Below are 13,918 nucleotides of genomic sequence, written 5' to 3' on the forward strand. Positions count from 1 at the left end.
CTCTCCTCCCTCCCTCCCTCCCTCCCTCCCTCTCTCTCTGTATCTCTCTGTCTCTGCCCCGACTTGTTTTGGGTATGACATATAGGGTTTCCTGCTTGAGCAGGGGGTTGAACTACAAGACCTCCAAGGTCCCTTCCAATCAGTGCTGGTATTTAATCGGTTCTATCCGATTCGGGCGAATCGGTAGTGGCGACTGCTTGTGCTAATCAGGCTGTGCTGAAGCTGAAATGGGCCGTTTGCTGCAAGGAGGTAAATTGCTGGGAGGCAAAGGCCAAAGGGTAAGGGCCAGTGGGTAGGTGGGGCTACATTCGGTGTATAAGACACACCCAAATTTTCACCCTCTTTTAGGGGGGAAAAAGTGTGTCTTATACTCCGAAAAATACAGTAAGTTTATAGTCCTATCACATGTATCTTATTTTTATAAAAAAACTATTTTTCCTAAGCTCTTTTGCTTCTTTCTTTCGGTTTAGTTTATCTTAACCAGGGTGATGAATGTAGTTTTTTTTTTATTAATGATGCATTATCTTGTTTGTTATACTTCACTTACATTTTAAAGAAATATTAAAGAAAAACAGCCATGCTAGTGACATTTTTCCATTTTAATGTAAATTATTAACAAATCCACAGATTTCTTTCTGTACACACTATACAAATAGGAAAACATGACATTTTTATATGTACAGCATTAAGTTACTTTAATTAGCTTCTTCTTGATATATACAAATATATATTTATATATTTATATATTTATACTTATATATAAACGGGAACATCACAGGATGGTTCATTAGTTGCATCTTATTTACAGAAAAAAAAAACAGTACTAGGTCATATTTTGACAAGGTCAAGCCACCGGTGTAATATACACCAAAAAAAGCACCATCTGGGTCCATGATAATATAATATATAATGCAATATTGAATAGGAAAAAACATACCAAAATACACTTAACAGTACTTCACAGATTTGCACCATTCAGTGGCCAGATTAGTGATAAATAGCATATGTTTAAAAGATATCACAACACAACAGAGTTTTTTTTTCCAAACCAATTCTGGTAAAAGATGCACTGAGATGATGCTTGTTCTAGTTCAGGAGTCTTCAAACTTGGCAGTTTTAAGACTTGTGGACTTCAACTCCCAGAATTCTCCAGCTGGAGAATTCTGGGAGTTGAAGTCCACAAGTCTTAAAGCTGCCAAGTTTGAAGACCTCTGTTCTAGTTAGAGGTATCTTATTGGAGTACCAAAAGGCAAAGTATGTTTGACAATCGTTGATCCATGGATCCCACTTAAGGCACAACGTCGATCCATATTTGATTTCCAGAGCAGTCTTTAAGGCTTCACAAGTGCTCTCCCATGGAAGCAAGTTTTTCACAGTAAGATGTCATGGTGGCCCCATGTTTTAGAGGATCCCAGGGTGGGGTAAACCAAGACAAGGTAAGGTCAAACGATACTGGCTAATTCTGTAGAATCTGTCTCGGTGCTACTGTTGCTCTCTTCATCCCTGGAAGAGTCAAAATATAGAAAAGTTAATAAGCACAACATCTTGGTAGGAGCAATTATCTCTAGCAGAGATTCAGGGACTCGGTTCACCAGTTGCCTTAGGCCAGGGGTGTCAAACTCAAGGCCTGGGGGGGCCGGATCCGGCCTGCGGGGTGCTTAGATCTGGCCCGCGGGGCAGCCCTAGAAACAGCAAAGGACCTGCCCATAGTGCCTCTGCCAGTGAAAACGGAGCTTGGGAGGGCCGCGAGCAGTGGTGGGTTGTCCCCGGTTCGCACTGGTTCTATAGAACTGGTAGTAAAACCAGTGGGAGGCTCTGCCCACTGACCCTGATGTCATCAAAATGCTTCTGCGCATGCGCAGAAGAGCGCACACGCGCAGCCCCATTGTGAACTGGTAGTAAAGGTAAGTAGAACCCACCCCTGGCCACGAGCTCCATTTTTGCTGGCAGAGGGTTGCAGGAGGCCGTCGCAGCCAAAAACGGAGCTCGGGGAGCCCATTTTCGCTGGCAGAGCTCTTGGGCCATGAGTGACATTGAGCTGACCATGCCTCCCCTGCCTCCCCACGAGGTCAAACACAACCCTGATGTGTCCTTCAACGAAATTGAGTTTGACAACCCTGCCTTAGGCCATGGGTGTGGTCCCCTTGATTTTGACCCAGCCAAAATTTACTCTACAAAAGATGATTGAATGAATTAAATGGCTTAGTCTATGATGCAACACCTGATCCAGGTCAGTTTGGAAGGGAGAGAAGGAAGATCGTATGTAATATCAGACCAAACCAAAGCTGGGGATCGCTTTTGTGCCAGGCCTAGTATAAAGAATGGCTACCTAAGGAAGGGTAAACTTAAACTATAGGATCAGGTAGGTGGCCCAAAATCATTCAATTATGACCCATCTCTGCACAAGATAGAACAATATACGAACACTTCCTACTCTTCTAAAAAGCCAGGTGCTCACAATCTAATGACAACTGGACAAATTTGAAACATATGAGAAGTCTAGTATAAAACCGGTCAGTCTTAGAGGAGATCAACCCTGACTGCTCTTTAGAAGGTCAGGTCCTGAAGATGAAACTCAAAAGACTTTGGCCACCTAATGAGAAGGAAGGACTCGCTGGAGAAGAGCCTAACTGTTGTGGCCTGTACGCGGCCTGTGTAGCTAGTAGCTGATTCAGACAGCAAGGAGGCTGGTGTGGTGCTGTGCCAGCATCCTGTGCAGCTGGCACTCGAGTCACATAATGAGGAGGCTGGAGAAGATGTGGTGCCAGAGGCGGGGATTCAGCCAGAGCCTTCAGAACCTCCAGAAGCTTCCATAAGTGAAGAGGACGAAGAGGAGAAGCCTCTTCTTGATGCACGGGCACGCGGAGCTGCCAAAAGGCAGGAGTGGCTCCTCAGGAGGAGGTCTCCTCGAGAGTAAGGCTTGGGGCTAATTGGCCACTCCCTTAGCCTATTTAAGGAGGAACGCCGACTGAAGCAATTTGCAGGGAACAACTTAGTTCATATATCTTCGTGTCTTGTCTTGCTTATCTTATCAGCTTCCTGCAAATTGCTTCTGGGCATTCTGCCAACCACAGTAAGCTTTCAGTATTATTTCTTGGCGGCTGTTAATGCAGTTAATTAACAGCCGTTGTTGTAAAAAACTCGTTTATTTAGTAAACTAAGGTTTGAACGGATTTTGTGTGTGCTGCGTTCTTTGGGGTCCGTAGCTGGGGCAGAACACTAATGCTGGGAACGATTGAGGGCAAAAGAAGAAGGGGACGACAGAGAACGAGGTGGCTGGATGGAGTCACTGAAGCAGTAGGCGTGAGCTTAAATGGACTCCAGAGGATGGTAGAGGACAGGAAGGCCTGAAGGAACGTTATCCATGGGGTCGCGATGGGTAACACACAACTTCGTGACTAACAACAACAAAAGGCCATAAGTGTGATGGAACATGCACCTGCAGGAGAAGTGGGGGGGGAGTTTGGGCAACACAGAACTTTCCCAGAGAGAGACCCACATCAAGAGACTGCACAGTCTCGAGCTGAAAGTGGGGGAAGAGGATCACGGTAGCCACACTTAAGAATCTCTCAAGATGTACCTAATCATTTTTTTAAAAAATCATAGCTTTAGTTTGGCAAGATTCTGTCTATTAGGTGCAAGTAAATAAAGGACTGGACTCGACTGGATTTCACTGTCTCATCTCTGGGCTTGGGCCTAAGGTTCATGAACACTCAGCATTTTATATTTAGTGTCCTACTGTCTGCTCACTTTTCTGGTGCAAAAGTGCTGCATCAGAGAAATGAGATTGTCACTTGTCTCAGAGCCAGAAGCATCAGCTCTATTTTAAGTTTTAGCAATTAACAAGGATGCTCTCGAACAGAGGTCCTGGGGTTCAGGATTTCAAATGCTATCCATAAGAGGCAGGGGTGGGTTCTAAATTTTTTTTACTACCGGTTCTGTGGGCGTGGCTTATTTTGTGGGCGTGGTTTGATGGTCATGTGACAATTCTTTGGGATTTAGCAGAGGTACTGGTCTACCAGGCTTTTAATTGCTTGCAGAGCTGTACCGGTCTACCCATTTGTTCCTGGAGCGTTCTGGTCTACCACCACACTGCCTTTTAACACTGATCAGCTGTAGGGCGGCCCTTTGAAGCTCCACGACAAGAGTTTAAACGGTTTTTTTCCTTTTAGCCATCAACTGGGACTCGGGAGGCATCGAATAGATTGGGGGCGGAGCCAAATAAAAGGTAAGAATAACGCGGGCGGGGTGGGAGGGCCCAGCTCCCGAACAAAGAGAACCGGTTCAGTGACGTCATATCGTCACCGCTACCGGCTCGGTCGAACAGGGCCGAACCGGGAGGAACCCACCACTGATAAGAGGGAGTTCTTTCGTGTATATGTTATTTGTGACCATTTTTGTTTACTTATTTGGGGTAAAGAAAGGATTGGTGTTACTTATGTCCCACAGCTGCAGAAATCCAAAGAAATTCTTGATTGTCTTTCTGTCCATCCATCCGGGGGTGAAATTCAAAATTTTTCCCTACCGGTTCTGTGGTGTGGCTTGGCTTGGTGTGCGTGGCAGGGGAAAGATATTGCAAAATCTCCATTCCCACCCCATTCTGGGGCCAGCCAGAGATGGTATTTGCTGGTTCTCCAAACTACTCAAAATTTCCGCTACTGGTTCTCCAGAACCTGTTAGAAACTGCTGGATTTCACTCACCTAACTCCAGCATAGTTGGCTGGAGAATTCTGGGAGTTGAAGTCCACAAGTTTGAAGACCTCTGGTTTAAACCTGCCAAGTTTGAAGACCTCCAGTTTACAGAGTCAGTATCAGAGGTGGGTTTCAGCAGGTTCTGACCAGTTCTGGAGAACCGGTAGCAGAAATTTTGAGTAGTTTGGAGAACCGGTAATAAAAATTCTGACTGGCCCCGCCCCCATCTATTCTCTGCCTCCCGAGTCCCAGCTGATCGGAAGGAAATGGGGATTTTGCAATTACCTTCCCCTGGAGTGGGGTCGGAATAGAGATTTTACAGTATCCTTCCCCTGCCACGCCCACCAAGCTACACCTACAGAACGGGTAGTAAAATTATTTGAAACCCACCACTGGTCAACATATTGCCCCCAACAATCTGGGTCCTCATTTTAATCGACCTCAGAAGGATGGAAAGCTGAATCGACCTTAAGCCCGAGTCAGGATCGAACTTCAGGTTGCGGGTAGAGTTTTCCTGCAATACTGTAATTCAACCACTGGGCTCCTAATCATCCTACAACGTTTCTTCGAATTTGCATAATGACGCGATGACACGAGGGATGTCCTTTTGCTTCCCTGTGGGTCATCTCAGCTGCCTGTCCATGAAAGGCAAATCTCAGCCCACCTTCCCTCTTCGCCAGGTGCCCATCCTGAGGAGATCCCTCCTTCCCTTCCTCTCTGGTTGCCTGTGGTAGATCTCTCACCTTAAATCCTGCAGAGCTTTCTTGTTTTTTTTCCGCCTGTCCTCATCGATGGGGTAGAGCTTAAAAAGGAGCAGGCCAAGGACGATCAGTGCCACCGGGGCAGCAGAGACGAGCATTTTCAAAGTCAGGTTCACCTCCTCCGGCTGGGAGCAGCCTCGAGTCTTGTATCCTGCAAAGCTGCAATGAATGAAACAGGGGAGGTTGAATAAAGGGACCGGAGCAGTGGTGGGTTTCAACATTTTTTACTACCGGTTCTGTGGGTGTGGCTTGGTGGGCGAGCCCAAAATTTATGTTGCTAAGTGAGAAATTTGTTAAGTGCGTTTTGCCCCATTTTACGACTTTTCTTGCCATATTTGCTAAGTGAATCATTGCCGTTGTTGAATTAGTAACACAGCTGTTAAGTGAATTTGGTTTCCCCATCTGACAATTTGCTTGTCAGAACATTGCAAAAGGTGTTTTACATGATCCCCGGACACTGCACTGTAATGCAATGGTCACTAAGCAAACTGTTGTAAGTCGAGGACTACCTATATCAGTGATGGCTAACCTTTTTGCCATCATGTGCCAAAAGCGGGGGGAGTGCGGGGGGGTCATGCACGTGCCCACACCCATAATTCTATGCACGCCCCCCTGCATGCACACACAATCCCCTCGCGCGACCCCCCACATTTGGCATGCAATGGCACGGTGGGCCTGTTTTTTTGCCCTCCCCAGGCTCCAAAGCCTTTCTAGGAGCCTGGGGAAGGTGAAAACGGCCTTCCCCACCCCCACAGAGGGCCTCCGAAGGCTGGAAATGGCTTATTTGCCAACTTCCGGTAGGACCGGAAGGCCCATTTTTTTGCTCTCCCCAGGCTCCAGAGCCTTTCCAGGAGCCCAGGGAGAACAAAAAATGGGCCTTCCCCAGCCCCCCAGGCCCTCCGGAGGCCAGAAACAGCCTGTTTCCCTACATTCGGTGGGCCCAGAAGGCCCGAAAATCAGCTGGCCAGAGCACACATGCACGCCAGGTCTGAGCTCACGTGCCCACTGATATGGCTATGTGTGCCACCTGTGGCATGCATGCTATAGGTTCGCCATCATGGACCTATACTCTTCTCAGAACCTGTCCCTATTTCTTGGAGTCCTCTAATTTACCAGCAACTTTGGTGTCATCTGCAAATCGCTGATAACCAGACCTATGAGTAGGAGAGATTTCTTTTTCAAACAGTTTCCAAAGGGTTGCAATTCCTGGTTCCCAAAAGAGCCGGGATTCTGAATTCTATTAGCCAAAGGGGTGATAGTGAAACCTTACTCTAAACTGAGCGTGGAGATCCCCAGAGACACTCCAGAAGCAAACTTGGTGAAGAAGACGTAGAAAGAGAAGAAGATAGCTTCATGGCCTCTGCAATCCGGGTGCTGGAGGTTGAAGTCATCCACAACATCTGGCAACATAGACCTAATCGAAGGAGACAAGACAGAAACCGACAAATCAGTTTAGCCATAAGGAGGTTCAATAAGGCAGGGGTCTCCAACCTTGGCAACTTTAAGACTTGTGGATTTCAACTTCCAGAGTTCCTCAGCCAGCTTTGCTAAGGAACAAGACACTAACCAGAAAAGTTGCCACCAAATTACTATTTTCAAATTGAGTAAAAAGGAAATCACATGGCAAAGGATGAGCTGAACTGTTTTTAATTGCTTCAGAATTCTATTCCTATTCCTTTCCGTTCTGTGAGAAGTTTTATATCAAGCTATATTTTATTCTTTATATACTGTTTCTATCTTCCCTTAAAACATTAACAGAATCTACAACGGACTGAGAATCAGCGTCTCCGCTAGATAATTGACAGTCAAGCTGAGACTAAATTAATCAAGTAAAATAGAATAGAATAGAATAGAATAGAATTTTTTATTGGCCAAGTGTGATTTGGACACACAAGGAATTTGTCTTGGTGCATAAGCTCTCAGTGTACATAAAAAGAAAAGATACGTTCGTCAAGAATCATAAAGTACAACACTTAATGATAGTTATAGGGTACAAATAGGAACCAGGAACCAGCCAACTTCTTTAAACCTCCCCCCTCAAATAAATTACCCAGACCTAATCCACAGATTAGGTAAACACAGAGTTAATTATATTAGGTCTCCCAGCGGAACTGCACAAACAACCCCCCCTCAAGTGTCACTCTAGAATCAGCACATAGACACTTCCACACCAGGACAAGCTCCCCTATAAAACTCTGCTGCTGTACCCCATTTCTCTGCAGCTGCTGTTTAAAGGTAAATTGTTTGCTTTCAGGAATAAATATTTCTTGTTTTTCACAGCTGTCTGGATTTCATTTTTATTTAGTCTTGCGCAACCCCGGCTCGAGTTGGAACCCCAAATTATTTTTTGACAGCTCCAACATAACTGACCAGCTTATACTTCAATATATAGTAATAGAGTTATGTATAGATGTTTTTATTTTGGCTGTTCACCGCCCTGAGTCCGAAAGGAGAAGGGCGGTATAGAAATTTGAATAATAAATAAATAATAAAACCTCTATGGCCGAAAAAATGCTTTTAAAAGTAAAAAAAAAAAAGCTTCTGATGATCGCGCGGTTCAGCGGGGATCATCAGAGGCTTTTAAAAGCATTTTTTCTACGACCTCTTCAGCCGAAGAGGTGGTAGAAAAAATGCTTTTAAAAGTAAAAAGAAAAAGAAAAAAAGTTGGCCACGCCCACTCAGCCTTATTACACCCCCCCACGAAGCCACGCCCATAGAACCGGTAGTAACAAATTTTACGTTTCACCACCGCCAAAGAGTCTGAATTTTGATCACGTGACCACGGGGATGCTGCAATGGTGGTGTGAAAAACAGTCATAAGTCACTATTTTCAGTGCCGTTGTAACTTCGGACAGTCACTCAATAAACGGTTGTAAATCGAGAACTACCTGTGCTGTATATTGAGTTCCGGAAACAGACAAAGATGCTCGGCAATTCACTCACCACGGCAAGAGGAAAGCAGCGGCCACGCTCATTCCAGCTGCAACGGCTACCACATAGGTCATAATGAGGTTGCTTTCCAAAATCACAACCGAGATGAGGAAAGGAGTGGCAGACTGAAGAATGGAGAGAGAAGACGTGGTCAGGAAGCTCACTTTGATTCAAAATTGAATGGACTGACGCAATTTTGCCCCTTAAGACGTCAGAATAGAAATGGGACTTTGCTTACAAAGGGATCTCAAGAAAATTGCGCTCGCTCGAGAGCTAAGAATGACTTGGCCATTAAGGGAAACTTACAGATTTTTCTTTTTCTTTTTTTTATGGGTGCTTCTTTCCCTTCTTGCCCATGAGATCCTAGCCATAATTAATAGCGGTTTCTTTATACTTGTTCGGATACAACCATGGGTTGAGAAGAAACTTCTCAAAATGTCTATCAATCCATGGATACCGTGTTTATCCAAAAATAAGACCCTCTCTTATATTTTTTTGAACCCCGAAATAAGCGCTTGGCCTTATTTTCGAGGAGGTCTTATTATTTTGGGGCACGTGGAGGAAACCAGAGGAAATGGTGGGGACCGGCTGCACATGTGTTTAAATATTTTCAGGGGGGTTTATTTTAGCGCATGCCCTCAAAAGTCCGATTGGGCTTATTATCAGGGGATGTCTTATTTTCGGGGAAACAGGGTATTTAGACTGAAACTTATCAGTTGCTTTACATTTGACTGAGATAGAAGTCTTCGAACTGGTTCATGCATCGTGCTAAATCATATTTTGACTCATCAAGGTTTCTTGAATAAGCCACCATTGGCTGGTTTCATATTTCACTCTAAATCAGGGGTCTCCAAATGTGGCCACTTTAAGACTTGCAGATCTCAACTCCCAAAATTTATTTTATTTTTTATTTTATTAGTCCAATTGATATGCCGCCCTTCTCCGTAGACTCAGGGCGGCTTACAATGCATTATAGCAATAGCCTGCATACTTTTTTGTATATACCTGCTTATTAGGGCTTTCGGACCCCCCTAAGCGGTGTTGTTCTATACAAAGTTGGCTTATTGCCCCCAAAATCCGGGTCCTCAATTTACCTACCTCGAAAGGATGGAAGGCTGAGTCAACCTTGAGCCTGGTGAGATTCGAACTTGCACTAATTGCAGGCAGCTGGCAGCTAAGTGCTAGCACTTAACAGCACTTTAGTCCGCTGCACCACCGAGGCTTCATGCAGCCATGCTGGCTAGGGAATTCTGGGAGTTGATGTCTCCAGGTCTTAACGTTGCCAAGTTTGGAGACCCCTGCTCTAAATCACAACTATATATAGCACAGCTGGGTACAGACAGGCTATTCAGACCGAGCAAAATTTAACCAACCACATTATCTCTTAGCCTGTTTTGCACGCAAGACCACGGTGTCTATGGAGATTCTCCTAGGTCAGTGATGGCTAACCTTTTTGCCATCGCGTGCAAAAGCTGGGGGAGTGCGGAGTGGTTGCACGCGCACGTGCCCACACCCATAATTCTATGTGCCCTGCCCCCCCATGCATGTGCGTGCAACCCCTCCATGCTCTCCCCGTTTTTTGTATGTGATGGCCCAGTGGGCTCGGTAGGCCTGTTTTTGTCCTCCCCAGGCTCCAGAGCAGTGTTTCTCAACCTTGGTAGCTTGAAGATGGGTGGACTTCAACTCAAAGAATCCCCCAGCCAGCGCTGCTTTTCACCCCTGTCGCAAACTATCATAAATGTTTCACCGGGAGCATTTCACCCCTGTCGCAAACTATCATAAATGCAGGCCAGTTACCAAATGCCCAAAATGCAGTCACATGACCATGGGAGGGGGAACAGTTATCGTAACGCTGAAATTAAGTCGTAAGTTCCTTTTGGGGGAATCTGTGGTGACTTTGAATGGTCACTAAGCGACCGGTCATAAAATGAGGACTATCGGTATTCACTCACCGAGATGCCAATGTAAACAGCAGTTTTCTTCCCAAAACGTATAAGGAACCACTGCCAGAAAGGAATGGTCAATGTGGCCGAGAGCTGCAAAAGAACAACAAAAGAAAAAGGAAAGAAAATTTATTATAGATGATATTTGACCTACAACCACAACTGGGATCACAATTGTTGTTGTTATGCGAGGTGTTGTTAAGTGAATCCCAGGCCATTTTATGACATTTTTGCCATGGTCGTTCAGAGAATCACTGCGTATGTTAAGTGAATCACAGAGTCATTAAGCAAATCTGGTTTCCCTCATTGCTTGTCAGAACCTGGTTGCAAACGGTGATCTGCAACCGTCGTAAGTACATGCCAGTTGCCAAGCATTTGTAAATATATGCCGGTTGCCAAAATTTTGATCACACGATCATGGGGCTGCTGCGATGGTCGTAAGGGCGAACACCGGTTGTAAGTCACTTTTTTCAGCACTGTCGTAATTTCAAACAGCCACTAAATGAGGACCATTGCAAGTCGAGGACTACCCATATTTAAGTCAACCAGATCAGTGGTGGGTTGTCCCTGGTTCGGACCGGTTCGCAAGAACCGGTAGTAAAACCGGTGGGTTTTTTTCTTTTAAAAGCCTTTGATGATCCCAGCTGAATTGCCTGATCGTCAGAGGCATTTAAAAGAAAGAAAGCCTCTGCCGATCAGGCAACTCAGTTGGGATCGTCAGAGCCTTTTGAAAGCATTTTTTTTACAACCTCTTTGCCGAAGAGGTTGTAGAAAAAATGGTTTTAAAAGTTAAAAAAAAAAAAGTTGGCCAAGCCCACTCAGTCACATTACCCCACCACCAAGCCATGCCCACAGAACTGGTAGTAACAAATTTTACATTTCCCCACTGCCCCTTTCCCTTTCCCTTTCTCTTGGTTTCATTCTTTTTTCCTTTTTAATATTCATAAAAAACCAATAAGTAATATTACAGTGGAGACCTCAGTATTATGCACCAAGCTCAAGATACAAATCCTTATGATGTTATAAAAAATAATTGTACGCCTTTTGCAACAGGTTATCAGTGCCACTTATTTTTAATTGTACGGTTCAAGCAATCTTAAGTTCGTTGACATCTCAGAATTATAGTTAACATTGATATAGACTTTCCCCCCTTATCTTTAAAGCTTAAAGTTATCTAAATTAGCACGCTGTTAACAATTTCTAATTTATATTTTACCATTTTTTCTCTCTACTGAGCTACTATCTGCATTCTTTTAACATATTATTTGCATCGTATAATGCAATAAAACAATTAAGTACATACACCAACAGAGAACCAAGCTTTCCCCATTGAACAGGCTAATATAAACTTTCCCTCACCCATTTGAGACTTCCTACTTCCGTGATGGCGAACCTGTGGCACGTGTGCCACAGGTGGCACGTGGAGCCATATCTGTGGGCACGCAAGCGTTGCCTTAGCTCACCTCCAGTTCATTTGCGTGCTCCGGCCAGCTGATTTTCGGGTCTTCCGGGCTCACTGGAAGTTGGGAAACGGGTCGTTTCCGGCCTCCAGGGGTTGTGGAAGACCGTTTTCACCTTCCCCAGGCTTCTAGAAAGCATCTGGAGCTTAGAGAGGGTGAGAAACGGGCCTACCAGGCCCACCGAGCCATCGTGTGCCAAAAGTGGGGGGACTGCAGGAGGGGTCACGCGGGCATGCACGGGGGGGAGGTGCATTGAAGTATGTGTGTGGGCACACACACGTGCGACCCCCCCCCCCGCACTCCCCCCGCTTTTGGCACGTGACGGCAAAAAGGTTAGCCATCAGTGTCTTACTCTTTGACCTAGCCTGGTTAGGAATTTCCATATAGCAATAAGATAATCTGCCTCTCTTCTCTATTCCGTCATAAAGTAGAGGAGCAGAAAGGCCGACACCATTGACTACAGATAATCCTCGACTTACAACTGTCATTGAGCCCAAAATTTCTGTTGCTAAGAGAGCTTGTTAAGTGAGTTTTGTCCCGTTGTGCGACCTTGCTTGCCACGGTTGTTAAGTGAATCACTGCAGCGGTTAAGTTAGTCACACGGTTGTTAAGTGAATCTGATTTTCCCCGTTGACTTTGCTGGTCAGAAGGTTGCAAAAGGGGATCATGTGACCCCCTCTCCCCCTCCCGGGACACTGCAACCATCATAAATACGAGTCAGTTGCAAAGCATCTGAATTTTGATCACGTGACCCTGGGGATGCTGCAATGGTCATAAGTGTGAAAAATAGCCATAGGTGGCTTTTTTTCAGTGCCGTTGCAACTTCAAACGGACACTAAATGAATGTTTATAAGTTGAGGACTACCTGTAGACCAGAAGCGGGTTTAGATTCCCCAAAGAAGGAATTTATGTTTGATGACACGAGGCAGCTAGAGATTCACAATTAGCTTTGCCTTAGGCAGTTTTTCTTGCTTGTGTTTAGTTTTTGTTTTATTTTCAGTTGATGTTCAATATATTATGACAACTCAGGAACTGGACTAATTCAGGCACTAAAGGTAAAGGTAAAGGTTCCCCTCATACATATGTGCTAGTTGTTCCAGATCCTAGGGGGTGGTGCTCATCTCCATTTCAAAGCCGAAGAGCCAGCGTTGTCCGAAGACATCTCCGTGGTCATGTGGCCGGCATGACTCAACGCCAAAAGCGCACGGAACACTGTTACCTTCCCACCAAAGGTGATCCCTATTTATTCTACTTGCGTTTTTTAAGTGCTTTCGAACTGCTAGGTTGGCAGAAGCTTTGGACAAGTCACGGGAGCTCACCCTGTCACGCGGCACTCGAACCGCTGAACTGCCGACCTTTCGATCGACAAGCTCAGCGTCTTAGTCACTGAGCCACCGCGTCCCTTATGAGACAGCTAGAGATTCACAATTAGCTTTGTCTTAGTCAGTTTTTATTGCTTGTGTTTATTTTTTGTTTTATTTTCAGTTGATGTTCAGTGTATTGTGGCAACTCGGGAAACGGGCTAATTCAGGCACTAGGTGAAGCATTTTATGAGAACACAGTAAGAATGTGCTTTATGCCAAAGTCACAAGGGCTGTAGGCTGAAATAGGAAAGCAACGTGGCTCCTCTGAGCATCCATATATTCTTTTATGCCTGCCAAACTCTCTCCTCCACCTGCTGTTTGTGAAAAGTTTCTTTTACATCAGGGGAAAAAAAAAAAAACTTTTCACGAACAGCAGGTGGAGCAGAGAGCGATACCAACGTGTTTCAATTCAAAGCAATGCCCTCCCCTTTAAAGTCTAGCATCATTTTTATATTCAATCACACTCTTGGACCGGCATACAGTAAGCATTCTTAGGAAATATAAATAGCAGCTGTTAGCAAACCAAAGCTTTGTTTGGATATCCTATCCAGGGGGAAAAAAAGACAAAAAGCAAAAGCATGAGAAGAGATTGGCCATCTACTCTTTGAATAATGCAAGACGGCTTCCGATGACCGACCCTCGTCTTTTCATTCCCCCCACCACTGTGGCCCAGACAAAGTCTTAATCTCCCAAGGAAGGGGGGCTGGGTGGGGTGGCGGCGGCTGGGGATTGCAATGGCTCTTTGGCTGAAAGGGACTAAACGTCCC

The 13,918-nt window shown here is 45.2% G+C and overlaps 1 protein-coding gene across 1 annotated transcript in view; it reads right to left on the bottom strand.

Annotated features, from left to right (window-relative positions):
* Positions 1 to 1,267: 1,267 nt before the first annotated feature.
* The window catches only part of MFSD2A (MFSD2 lysolipid transporter A, lysophospholipid), a 51,779-nt gene continuing 39,128 nt past the window's right edge, over positions 1,268 to 13,918 (bottom strand). Inside the window, exons 10-14 of the mRNA XM_070949431.1 lie at positions 10,337 to 10,420; positions 8,397 to 8,509; positions 6,724 to 6,867; positions 5,436 to 5,612; positions 1,268 to 1,503 (exon numbers count right to left, since the gene is read on the bottom strand). Coding sequence (XP_070805532.1) covers positions 1,443 to 1,503; positions 5,436 to 5,612; positions 6,724 to 6,867; positions 8,397 to 8,509; positions 10,337 to 10,420 — 579 coding nt within the window. The 3' untranslated portion in view covers positions 1,268 to 1,442. The remainder of the gene's footprint in view (positions 1,504 to 5,435; positions 5,613 to 6,723; positions 6,868 to 8,396; positions 8,510 to 10,336; positions 10,421 to 13,918) is intronic.

The sequence above is a fragment of the Pituophis catenifer genome, unplaced genomic scaffold (assembly GCF_029215685.1).
Source record: "Pituophis catenifer annectens isolate HBS135680 unplaced genomic scaffold, rPitCat1.0.hap2 SCAF_9, whole genome shotgun sequence".
Taxonomy (NCBI): domain Eukaryota; kingdom Metazoa; phylum Chordata; class Lepidosauria; order Squamata; family Colubridae; genus Pituophis; species Pituophis catenifer.